Consider the following 12476-nt stretch of genomic DNA (forward strand, 5'->3'; position numbering starts at 1 on the left):
AAGGAGAAAATGAAATGCAAATATTTAACAAGCTGTAAAGCAACATACAAACACTGCTGTTATTAATGATAATCATTAGTGATAATAACAATATAATATTTCCAATGTTTATTATTTTTATCCACATATGGAAAATACAACTACAGAGAATGATAATCAATCAGTAGGTCTTTGTTTAAGAGCCTGGGATAAGAAAACCATCAGCTCCAAGATTCTACTCTACGAAACCTGAGAGAAGGCTCACTTGCGGCCTCAGCGGTTTCTGCTCTTAGAGAATCAAGTGGATTAAGTTTTTTTCAAGTTTGAAACTTCACACTTACTTCAAAATCTTAAATTATTTCCCTTTTTCCTCAGAATTGCGTACATAGTCACTTTGATTTCACTGCAATAGAGCAATTTAGATTAAAAGTTCATTTATTTACATAATTTATTCAATATTATTCCTCAATAAACGCTGAGATGAAAAAACATGTACAAAGCTTTGCATCAATTCAGTGCTTCAAATTCAGATAGTAAATAACATTTTTACTAAAACACAGTTATATGAAGTAAGTTGGATGTTACCTCTGGCACTCCTAATTTTCGGCATGCTTCCAGAAAGTTTTCCACATTTCTTCTGCATTTGGCCATGCTGAGTTTGGGCTATAAATGCAAATATACAGAAATCATGTATTATTAAAAGAGAAACCATTTTAACAGCAGGTTAAATTCTAAACTTTCTAAATGGCACAAGCAATATGTGTTTATTGGAGGAAAAGAAAAAACACATAAGCAAATAGAAGAATACAAAATATCACCCCAGAAATATCCATCTTAGATAAAAACTGTTAATATTTTGGACTTCATTCTTCCAGCTATTGTGTTTGTGTATGCATACACAGATATACATATATGAGTACATATGTATATAGATGTATGTATATGACATATATACACTGATGTATATGTTGCAAAATTTTCTGCATATATGTGTATATATGTGTATGTTCATATATATGCACACACACATACACGTATATATAGTTTTTATGGGATCATACTGTTGTATAACCTGTTTTAGTTCACCTAGAGTACACCATAAACATCACCTTTCCCGTCACATATATACTATACTTTTTTTACATGAGACGTTTTGAGCACTTTGCTGCTAAATTGTAATATTCCTCTGCTATTTTCCTTAGGAAAGAAGGTAAAGAGACATGACTGATTCCAACCATGTAGGTGGAGGAGCCACTGTGACAAAGACTGGCCTTGTCCTGCTAATAGGGAGAATGATGTGATTCCATCTTACAGTGGCACAAAGCAACGATCACCAAAATCTAATTTGTACAGCATTTATTAAATACGAAAAGAAAAACCCTGCCCAAAACAGAAAGAAGCCTGTTGCCCTGTGAAACAATTTAGGTTGAAGGCTAAACAAATATTCTCTATGTTAATTAGGGAGGAAGTCACACCCCTCACAGGGGCCCTACAAAAACGTCACCAGCAGCCACTTGGATAGTTCTGCCCACCCCCTGGCATGTTTTAGGGCAAGATCACTGCATTAATCCTTGTGCAAATAGAAGGAACAGACCTGAGGAACATAACATGAAGATAACAGAAGAATAGGTCACGGACCTGGCAGGCTCATATATGAAGGTGCCAAGAGGCATTTCATCACGCTGAGACCCTAGCGTTTGTCTCTGATCCTCTAGGCCCATTGTCTTCCTTCACTTACTTACGACTCAGCTGAGTCTTTTCCGAAACTCCAAAGATGTCCAACATCATCCCAAATATGTAGGGCAGCCCCAAGAAGTTAATGGAGAGTGTGTTTCAAGGTACAGAAAGATAATTCTCCCTTTTTGGGAGTGAGGGAGGGCATCTTCTAAGATTGTTACTTAGCTTCAGGTAGAAAAGTACTTGTGACAAACAAAATGGTTAAAGCTTCAACCTCACCACTGGTCCAATAGTTAAAAATTATACCCATTATACCAATTGGGATGCCAATATTTTGCTTATCAAATTGTCAGAGACTGAAGAAATTCATTTTTCTAAGGAACAGTCTCTAAGCATATTGACAATGATAGTGATTTTGTTCACTACTGTATTCCCTCAGCTTGGCATAAAAAATGGACAATATTAGCTTCATGAATGAAGAATTAGAATGCTTTTGCTGGTGATAATACTGGTAGAAAAGGTGCACTCATCCTTTGCTGCTGGCAGATACGATTGCATTTATTGCTTTACTACAGGTCAGATACTAAACTTGGTGCTAAAGATACATCTGTGGAGACAAAGACAAAATCCCCAGGCTCACTTAGCTCTACTGGAGCTGGAAATATTAGCAAGCTAAAGGAAAGTACAGTATAATACAGGAAGTTCTTAGTTGTGATGGGGTTGGTGTGAGGGAAAATGAACAAAGGAAGAAACCCAGTTCTAAGAGGTTGAGAGGTTGAGCCTTCTGAATGCTGAAACAGAGAAGGAAAGGGAGCTAGTGGTGCTGAAGGGTCAAGATTTTGGGGGGTAGGTGAAGCACGGCTTTCTAAGCAAAGGGAGATGCCTGTGCCGAGCCTGGGGAAGAGAGCAACGGCAGAGAAGAGAGAAGGAAAGCAGGTTTTATGGCTACGGCGTGGCTGGGCCTGGCCCAAAAGGGCTTCAAGACGCTTGTTGAAGAATTTTTGATAATTGGACATTTAGATAGAAGTGGACATTTAGAAACAAATTGCATTTCTAAAAAGGAAAACTGCAATATAATAAAACAGGCTAAAATATGTTATAGTTAATCAAATAGGTATTTATGAAGTTTTAGGCTGGGCGTGGTGGCTCCCACCTATAATCCTAGCACTTTGGGAGGCCAAGATAGGCAGATCACTTGAGGTCAGGAGTTTGAGACCAGCCTGGCCAACATGGTAAAATCCCATCTCTACTAAAAATACAAAAATTAGCTGGGCGTGGTGGCGGGCACACGTAATCCCAGCTACTTGGGAGGTTGAGGCACGCTTGAACCCTGGAGGCAGAGGTTGTAGTGAGCCAAGATTGTGCCACTGCACTCCAGCCTGGGTGACAGAGGAGACTCTGCCTCCAAAAAAACAAACAAACAAAAAAAAAATAAGAGAATTTTAATGACATGGGGAAATATTTAGGTTTCAATAATACATTTAAAAATTACTAGTCTATAGGAGAAGCTCATAATTAAAAACCAACTTAATTTTACAAAAACTGATTATAGTAAAGAAGACATGATGGTAAGAGCAGCAGTGACTGTTTTGGGGTAGGAGAATAAAGTGATTTGTTTTTCTTTTGCTTTCCTTTATTTTCTCTTTTTTACCAGTCATTCACTGTTTCCTATTGTTTATTTTTTAAATTTTTATTTAAAAAAAGAAAAAAGGTGAAAACCAAAAGATTTCTAAAACAATGTAGCATTTTTCCTGAAGATAAACATAAATGGGTACACAATTCCAAATGTCCTCTTGCATCTTGTAAAATGATCATTGTACACTGAAATTGAGGGCTACGGCATCTGTGGTGTCTCTTTCATCATTTGGGAAAAATTATTAAATGACAATCTGGTACAAGGCTCAAATGACTTTATGGCAGTTTGGACCTCATTCGTAAAAGATACTGGAGAGGTTCATATTGGATTATGGAACAGAATTTACTGTCCTACATTAAGGCTGCCGGAGGTAGATTTGAAAAAGAAGACAAATTGGTCTTGTTGTCCCCACTATGTTTCTGAGGCTAAAAAAGTGCTTGAACCTTTGAAAGAAAAAAGTATGTTCAATATGACAGATAAGAAACAGATGAAATAAGGTCTTCAGCTAATTTTTACTGCTGCCAAGAGGAAAGAAAGTAGGACAAATAACGCCACTGTGAGGCATTCCTGGGGACGGGAGAGGACAGAGGAGCTTCACAGGAGCTTCAGCCCAGCACACCGACTCTCTCACATTTTATGAACATTGCACGCTTATGGGGCTCCAAATTTTGAAAATGTGCCATATTAACACTAATGATAACAATGGCTTAAATACATGTGTATATTACATGGAGTTTCTTATTTCATACTCACAAGAACATTTCCATTATATAAATTAAAGAGAGGATGAATCTCTTGCCCAAAGTTGTATAGCTTTTAGAAGGATCTGGAATTTCAATCCAAACCTTACATTCTTAACCCCTAAATTCTTCTGCCTTTTCTACCAAACAGCAAAAAGGGTCAGCAGAGATTCTTTGTTCTCTGTTTTTTGTTTGTTTCGTTTTTGAGATGGAGTCTCACTCTGTCGCCCAGGCTGCAGTGCTGTGGTGCAATCTCAGCTCACTGCAACCTCTGCCGCCCAGGTTCAAGCAATTCTCCTGTCTCAGCCTCACAAGTAGCTGGGATTACAGGCACCTGCTATCACACCCGGCTAATTTTTGTAGTTTTAGTAGAGACGGGGGTTTCACTATCTTGGCCAGGCTGGTCTTGAACTCCTAAACTCGTGATCCACCTGCCTTAGCCTCCCAAAGTACTGGGATTACAGGCATGAGCCACCTCACCCAGCCTTTTCTTCTCTATTTGTATAAATCCTGTGTAGGCTTCAAGGACAAGTTTATCTGTGATTCCTCCTCTTTCATCTGAACAACCATAAACTGACTCTATAGCTCTCTTCTAGTTTACAACATGCTGTGATATCTAGGAAGAGAACGCTGAGTGCAGACTTTATGTCCTCTACAGCAGAGATGAGGACTTGGGGGCATTAAGGAGTCTCATTCACGTTCCCCGCCCCACTATTTCCCCAGCATCACCAATGAGTCCTTGAGTGCAGGGACTGATCAAGAAATTGTTAGTCATGACTGCTAACCAACTCCTTGACAGGTTATTTATAATGTTTTTCATAGAACTCACATCTTTTCAGGGCTATCCTAAAATCCTCCATATGAATAGAGGAAAAAGATTCTATTTAGAGGAGCAGTTACCAACCAAAAGAAGCTTTCTGAAAGACTTCTCACTGTTTCAGTAACCCCTCGAAAAAGAGAAATTTTTATGTTCCTACAGTCTTAAAAGGTAGCAGTCAATCAGTAATTTCTTTTCTTTCTTTCTTTCTTTCTTTCTTTTTTTTTTTTTTTTTTTTTTGAGACAGGGTCTCCGTCTGTCACCAGGCTGGAATGCAGTGGCAGAATCATGGCTTACTGCAACCTTGAACTCCTAGGCTCAAGCAATCCTCCCACCTCAGCCTCCCGAATTGCTGGGACCACAAGTGTGTGCCACCATGCCCAACTAATTTTTGTATTTTTCTATTTTTGCCAGAGGCAGAACCCGTCTCTACAAAAAATACAACTCCTGAGTGCAAGTGATCCACCCTACTTGGCCTCCCAAAGAGCTGTGATTACAGGCGTGAGCCACCGTGCCCAGTCAGTAAGTTCTTTCAAGCTATTTGCTCGATATTGAAATAAAATTATGTCTCTGTCATTTATGTATTTATTTTTAAACAGTCTCTCATTTTACAGTGAAAATGATGCTTTCATTCCTTTTCTGTCTTACAATGGTTTGGGGCCCAATGGAAAAGATTTGAGCAGGGTCCTACTGACACCATTGACATCCTAAACCAACAGCATCGCCCCCTAAAAGTCTGTTTTACGTCAGTTACTTTCCCTTTGGTGTTACTTACAACCGCTGGTGATGGGACATGGATGCTTGCCACCGACCGTGGGCGGATGTGGTTGACCAGATGGCAGAGGACGACGCCATCCATGAGTGCTGCCCCCAGGTCTTCGTGTAGACTGACCTTCAATCTCATCTCAATGCTCTGTTGGGGAAATCAGAAGGAATCCAGTTGCTATGAACACTGAGATAACTGTGGGTCAAATGCAACTATGGGTATTTGTGAACTGAGGCACTAATTTCATTATGGGGCATAAGGATAACAATGCCTAGAAAACACTCACATTATTTACACCTTTTCAAACAGTATCAAAATCCCTCTTTATAAAAACAAATTTAGGTTGAGTGCAAAACTTTTAATTAGTAGAATGAATAGAATAATGGAATCACTTTGTGAGTGTGATAAATAAAAACTAAATCTGACTGGTTCAGGCAGTCTGCATGGGGCAGAAGAGAGATTAAGAAATGCTTTTCTCTGGCCGAGCACAGTGGTTCAGGCCTATAATCCCAGCACTTTGGGAGTCCCCAGTGGGCGGATCACCTGAGGTCAGGAGTTTAAGACCAGCCTGGCCAAGATGGTGAAACCCGGTCTCTACTAAAAATACAAAAATTAGCCAGGTGTGGTGGCGTGTAGCTGTAATCCCACCTATTTGAGAGGCTGAGACAGGAGAATCACTTGAACCTGAAAGGCGGAGATTGAGTGAGACAAGATTGCACCACTCAACTCCAATCTGGGCGACTGAAAAAAAAAAAAATGCTTTTCTCTTAGGCCAGGCATGGTGGCTCACACCTGTAACTCCAACATTTTGAAAGGCGGAGGTGGGCAGCTGTCTGAGCTCAGGGGTTTGAGAACAGATGGGAAACATGGCAAAACCCTGAATACAAAATGCAAAATACCAAAAATACAAAAAATTAGCTAGGTGTGGTGACATGCACCTGTGGTCCCAGCTACTTGGGGGACTGAGGTGGGAGGATCTCTTAAGCTCAGGACGTGCAGGTTGCAGTGAGCCGAGATCATGCCACTGCACCCCAACCTAGTTGAGAGAGTGAGACCCTGTCTCAAAAAAAAAAAAATTGCTTTTCCCTTAGACTATTTTTAATTGAAAACCAGTTTTTGTCCTTCTTTTAAAAAATTAAACTTTTGATTTTTGAGATAATTCTAGATTAATATGCAATTGTAAGCGCTAATACAGAGAGATTCCATGTACGCTTAGGCCAATTTCCTTCAATGGTAACAACTTGCAAAACAACCAGGATATTGACATTGACAAAGTCAAGACACACAACATTCCCACCAGCACAAGGATCCCTTTTATAGACACACCCTCCCAGCTACTCAGGAGGCTGAGCCAGAGAATCGCTTGAACCCCGGAGGCAGAGGGTGCAGTAAGCTGAGGTTGCACCACTGCACTCCAGCCTGGATGATAAAGCCAGACTCTGTCTCAAAATAAGAAAAAAGATTATAGACACATCCCCTTCCTTCCCACCCCCAAGTTCCTCTTCCGTCTTGCTCCCATTCTCCTTTCCTTCTGGGCCTTCCATGCCACGAATGTTGGATCATTTGTTACACTCCCACAGGTCCCTGAGGCTCTCCATCCACCGATTTTTCAATCTGTTTTCTATTGCTCAGATTAGATGATTTCTATTGTTCTCTCTTCCAGTTTCATTCCAGTTCTTTCCTTTATCATCTCCATTCCACTGTGGAGCCCATCCACTGGGCTATTTTGAATAATGTATTTTATAGCTCTAGATTTCCTTTTTTTTTTTTTTTTTCTTGAGACAGAGTCTTACTCTGTCACCCAGGCTGGAGTGCAATGGTGCAGTCTCGGCTTACCGCCACCTCTGCCTCCCGGGTTCAAGCAATTCTCCTGCTTCGGCTTCCCAAGTAGCTGGGACTACAGGTGCGCACCACCACGCCTGGCTAATTTTTTTGTATTTTTAGTAGAGATGGTGTTTCCCCATGTTGGCCAGGCTGGTCTCAAACTGCTGACCTCGTGATCCGCCTGCTTCAGCCTCCCAAAATGCTGGGATTACAAGCATGAGCCACTACACCCAACCTGGTTTTTCTTTATGTCTTCTATTTCTTTGTTGAGAGTCTCTAGTTCTCTGCTGGGGTATTCTCTTCCTTTCCTTTGACCTGTGCCTTATTGCTCATTGAAGCATTTTCATCATGGCTGGTTTAAAGTATCTGTCAAATAATTCTAACATCTCTGCTATATCAATGTTGTCATCTGTAGACTGGCTTTTTCCCCCTTCAGTTTGAGATCTTCCTCCTCCTTGGAATGATAAGGGATTTTCAATGGAAACCTGGACATTTTTGTATTATGTTATGAGACTCTGGATCCTATTTAAATCTCTGTTTTAGTTGGCTTTGTTTGTTTGTTTGTTTGTTTGATGCTGCTTCAGCAGGGGAAGGTGGCCACCATCTTGTTACTGCCAGGTGAATGTAGGCATCTGAGTTTCCCATTGGGTCTCAGTTGGCCAAGGAGTAGGGGGCAGGGGTAGGTGCCTCCTTACTGCTGGGTGGGGGCAGGAATCCAGAATTCCCATGTGGTCTCCACTGAAACTCTGGGAGCAGATGAGGTTCCTTACTGACCAGTGGGGATGAAATCTCTGGCTGCTGGCTTGGTCTTCTCTGACAGCATCCCAGCAAGGGTGGAAGTTTCACCTGACTCAGCCTTTGCTGGTGTGGCTGAGGTGGGGGCCACGGTATTTCCTGTGGTGTTCAGCTGCAGTAGAGCATTTATGGTCTACAATTTTGTGTCTTGCTAGGCTGTCCCTTTGCTGGTTATCCAGTTAGAGAAAGCGGGCTTTTGTTGCTGTTTTTCTAAAGTCTGTGCCCATGACTGTTTCTGGGTTCCCAGCGACTTCAGCTCCAACTCTGCATACATGAGGCAAAAACAAAGTCCCCTGGAGCTCAAGGACCCCAATTAGTCTGTCTTCTTCTCTCTACCTTCCAGAATGTTCTTATGTTTGTTTTATGTATGTCTGGGGGTTTTAGGTGTATTTAGTGGGAGGAATAGGGAAAAGTATGCCTACTCCGTCCTCTTGGAAGTAGAAGTAGAGAAGTCAGTTTTCAAACCTTAACTAGAGCTTTTGCAATAGAAGCTCCTTTTAACTGGATAACAGCCTATGAAAGGATAACTTAATTTGGTGATTTTAATAAATGAAAACTTGAAAAACAGTGCATCTCATAGTGTTATTTAAATTTCTTTCAGAACGGTCCTGTGTGTGGACAATTTTTCAGACCCTCTTTGAGGCTCTAATTTTACATCACTAAATTAAGACATAAATGATCAATATGACTCATGTTTAAGATGAAATTGTAAGGTATCACTCCTTGAGGGCCATATCTCAGCTTCTGATCTTATTTGCACAGATTTCATAAAGTTCACCTTTCCAGTTTACATCCCATGTAGACAGTCTGGACAGATGACAGAGGTCTAACTTTCCCTTCGTGTTTGCTGAACCACCACAGTGGCTTAAAGTGGTGGTAAGAGTTCTTTTTAAAATTATTTCCTCCTGACTTTTTGCTAAGCCATATAAAAAGTATCATCTGCTATAACAAAGATGCTGACTTAGCCTGATTTAATTTAATCTATATTTAGTTTATAGGGCTCACTGCTCATCTGTAGAACTCACTGCTCTCTGAAACTGTATATTTATTTGTTTCTGTCTTATTTCTTCCCAGTGGACTATAAGCTTCAGAACAGCAGGGACCTTTTTGTTCTCTCCTACATCCATCACCTAGAATACAGCCTGGTAGAGAGTAACAGTCAATTCACATTTGCTAGTGAAAGAAGATTTCACATCAAATCTATCTCCTCCAAGAACCTTTCTTTTTAAAAAAAAATTTATTTTAGATTTGGGGGGTACATGTGCAGGTTTGTTACATGGGTGTATTGTGTGATGCTGAGGTTTGGGCTTCTAATGATCCTATCTCCTAAGCAGTGAAATAGTCCCCAGCAAGCAGTTTTCCAACCCTCGCCCCTCTCTCTCTCCCCTTTTGGAATTCCCAGTGTTTACTGTTTCCATCTTTGTGTCACATATACTCAGTGTTTTGCTCCTACTCCGCCTTATAAGCGAGAACGTGGTATTTGGTTTTCTGTTTAATAATTTGCTTAGGATAATGACCTCCAGCTGCATCCATGTTGCTGCAAAGGATGATTTTGTTGTTTTTTTATAGTTGTGTAGTATTCCATGGTATATATGTACCACATTTTCTTTATCCAATCCACAGTTGATGGAAGCCTGGGTTGATCCCTTGTCTTTGCTTGTGTGAATAGTGCTGTGATTGACATATGAGTACAGGTATCTTTTTGGTAGAACAATGTATTTCCTCTGGATATATACTCAGTAATGGGATTGCAGGGTCAAATGATTGTTCCATTATTAGTCAAGAAGCTTTCTTAGACTCTTCTAGTTCATAGTTATGATACTTCTTTTTGAACATAAAAAACTCACACAGCAATTCATAATTAATTGCTTTAATAGCTAATACCAATGTTTACCAATGTTTTCTTCCTTGCTGACTGACTCAATAATTGTAGTTATTTAACCTTCGATATATTTATCTATGATCTTCCTAACCAGACAAAAAGACCATGCAGGTGGACAAACGCCTACAGAGTGCCCACTGGGAACTAAGAAATATGACAAGGACTAAGACAGTCATGGTCCCTGCCGTCTCCAAACTTAAAAGCTTCAATGACGCTCAGCACAAGACTTCCTCTTTGGTAGAAACTCAAATGGTTTGCCTATTAGATAATTGATTTAAAATCTCTGGACAGTTTGGGGATACAATTGAGGATAACTATAAACATTTTTAAATTAATATTGCCAGGGATATTGGCATGCACCCATAATTTATGCTGAGCTACTTGGGTAGCTCAGTCCAAAAGTTCAAGGCTAGAGTGAGCTGTGATCACACCACTGCACTCTAGTCTGGGCAACAGAAAGAGACTCTGTCTCTTAAAAAATAAAAATTGGGCTGGGCATCGTGGCTCATGCCTATAATCCCAACACTTTGGGAGGCCGAAGCGGGCAGATCACTTGAGTCCAGGAGTTTGAGACCAGCCTGACCAACATGGGGAAGCCCATTTCTACAAAAAATACCAAAAATTAACGGGGGTGTGGTGGAGCACGTCTATAATCTCAATTACTCAGGAGGCTGAGTTGGGAGGATCACTTGAGCCCAGAAGGCAGAGGTTGCAGTGAACTGAGATTGTTCCACTGCACTCCAGCCTGTGTGACAGAGCAAGACTCTGTCTCAAAAAATACATAAATAAAAACAAAAGTTAAAATTAAATTAATTTAATATTATTAAGTAAATAAATGACAGGGCATTAAAGTATACCTGAATTGTAATAGTGCCAGCACTGATACATATGTATTATTTTTATTTACTACCATTTCACATATTCCTCACAAAACCCCACTAAGGTCAACTGGAAACTTTTTTTTCTTTTTTTAAGAGACAAGGTCTCACTTTTGTCACCCAGGCTGAAGTGAAGTGGTGCAATCATAGCTCACTGTGGCCTTGCATTCCTGGACTCAAATGATCCTCCCACCCTAGCCTCCCAGCCTCCCAGGTAGCTAGGATTACATGCAGACGCTACCATGCCCAGCTAATTTTTGTATTCTCAGTAGAGACGGGATTCAACATGTTGCCCATGTTGGTCTTGAACTCCTGGACTTAAGTGATCAGCCCACCTACACCTCCCAAAGTGCTGAGATTAGGTGTGAACCACTGTGCCTGGTCATACCATTTTTTTAGTACATAAAGAAACAGACTCAGGGTTTTTAAGTGGCTTGCCCAATATCCAGCAGTCAGAAAGTGATCTGGCTAGACCTGAAATTAGGATTGCTTGCAATGTTTCAAAGTCTATTTTCAACAATATTGAATGTTGCTTAAATTCTGAAAATTCTTCTTTAGTTACATAATGTTTCTTGGGTACCTCACGAAGTTGTTCCACCAGCTCTTTCTCTTCTCTCATCTGCTCCATTTTCCTCCGGATTGTAAACTGTGGGTCTATAGACTCCAAATTTCTCTGAGGTCTTAGAAACACTATAATAGAAAGGGAAAAAATGCCTTTATGTAGCGCCTTGTCCAAGTTGCCACATAGGGCTATTCGTGTTCAAATCAAACAGCATGTTAATTTATCCAAAATAATTCATTTACCACTCAAAGAAACAAATTCCAAATCCATAAGAAAAGCGTGGCTCAAATATTTTAAAAGAGATTATATTTTAAATTATACTAGGTTGTATTCTTCGGTGATAATAAACTGAACCCAGGGCAATGTTTGGGTCACTGGGATCATTCCAAGCCCCCTGTCTGACATGTCCTGCTTCATTCATCTTCCCACTGTTTCCATTTTAATTTTTAATTTACACTCAATCCTTCCATTAAATTCAGATAATTTATTTCAAATAAGGCTCTAGAGTTGTATGTATTAAAAATAAGCACAAATTAATGTTTTTGTTGGCATAAAGTTTTTCATAAGCCTGAGTTAAGAACTAAGTGATGATTACATATTTGAGGGTACAAAGGAAAAATTCTGCCTTCTAGACTGTCACTGACAGACTATCTAAAAAGCTAGCTCTTTGGAGATGAGCAAGGACTCCTTTTAGGAAGGCTGGCAAGATTAGAAGTAGCTGAAGAGCTCATGGTTGGCTTCAGGTTCTTGAAGTCACAACCTCCAAGAATAGTAACTAACAGCAGTGCTCCCTCTGAAATGAGCTGAGAAAACACATGCCCTTACCTCTACAAGGAAAACACCTTTTAGAGACCAATCAAGAATGTAAATAAAGTTCTATGTATTGGAGAAGACTACAGCAAGAGTTTTAATTAATTTTT

At 40.1% G+C, this 12476-nt stretch overlaps 1 protein-coding gene across 7 annotated transcripts in view; it reads right to left on the reverse strand.

The window, feature by feature from the left end:
* The window catches only part of LRCH1 (leucine rich repeats and calponin homology domain containing 1), a 210684-nt gene that overhangs the window by 18243 nt on the left and 179965 nt on the right, over nucleotides 1-12476 (reverse strand). For all 7 annotated transcript variants that reach the window (XM_032294688.1, XM_032294692.1, XM_032294693.1 and 4 more), the window contains 3 exons: nucleotides 11575-11684; nucleotides 5625-5762; nucleotides 565-642 (listed from right to left, as the gene is read on the reverse strand). In XM_032294688.1, coding sequence (XP_032150579.1) covers nucleotides 565-642; nucleotides 5625-5762; nucleotides 11575-11684 — 326 coding nt within the window. The remainder of the gene's footprint in view (nucleotides 1-564; nucleotides 643-5624; nucleotides 5763-11574; nucleotides 11685-12476) is intronic.

The sequence above is a fragment of the Sapajus apella genome, unplaced genomic scaffold (assembly GCF_009761245.1).
Source record: "Sapajus apella isolate SASKATOON/1434 unplaced genomic scaffold, GSC_monkey_1.0 scaffold32, whole genome shotgun sequence".
NCBI lineage: Eukaryota > Metazoa > Chordata > Mammalia > Primates > Cebidae > Sapajus > Sapajus apella.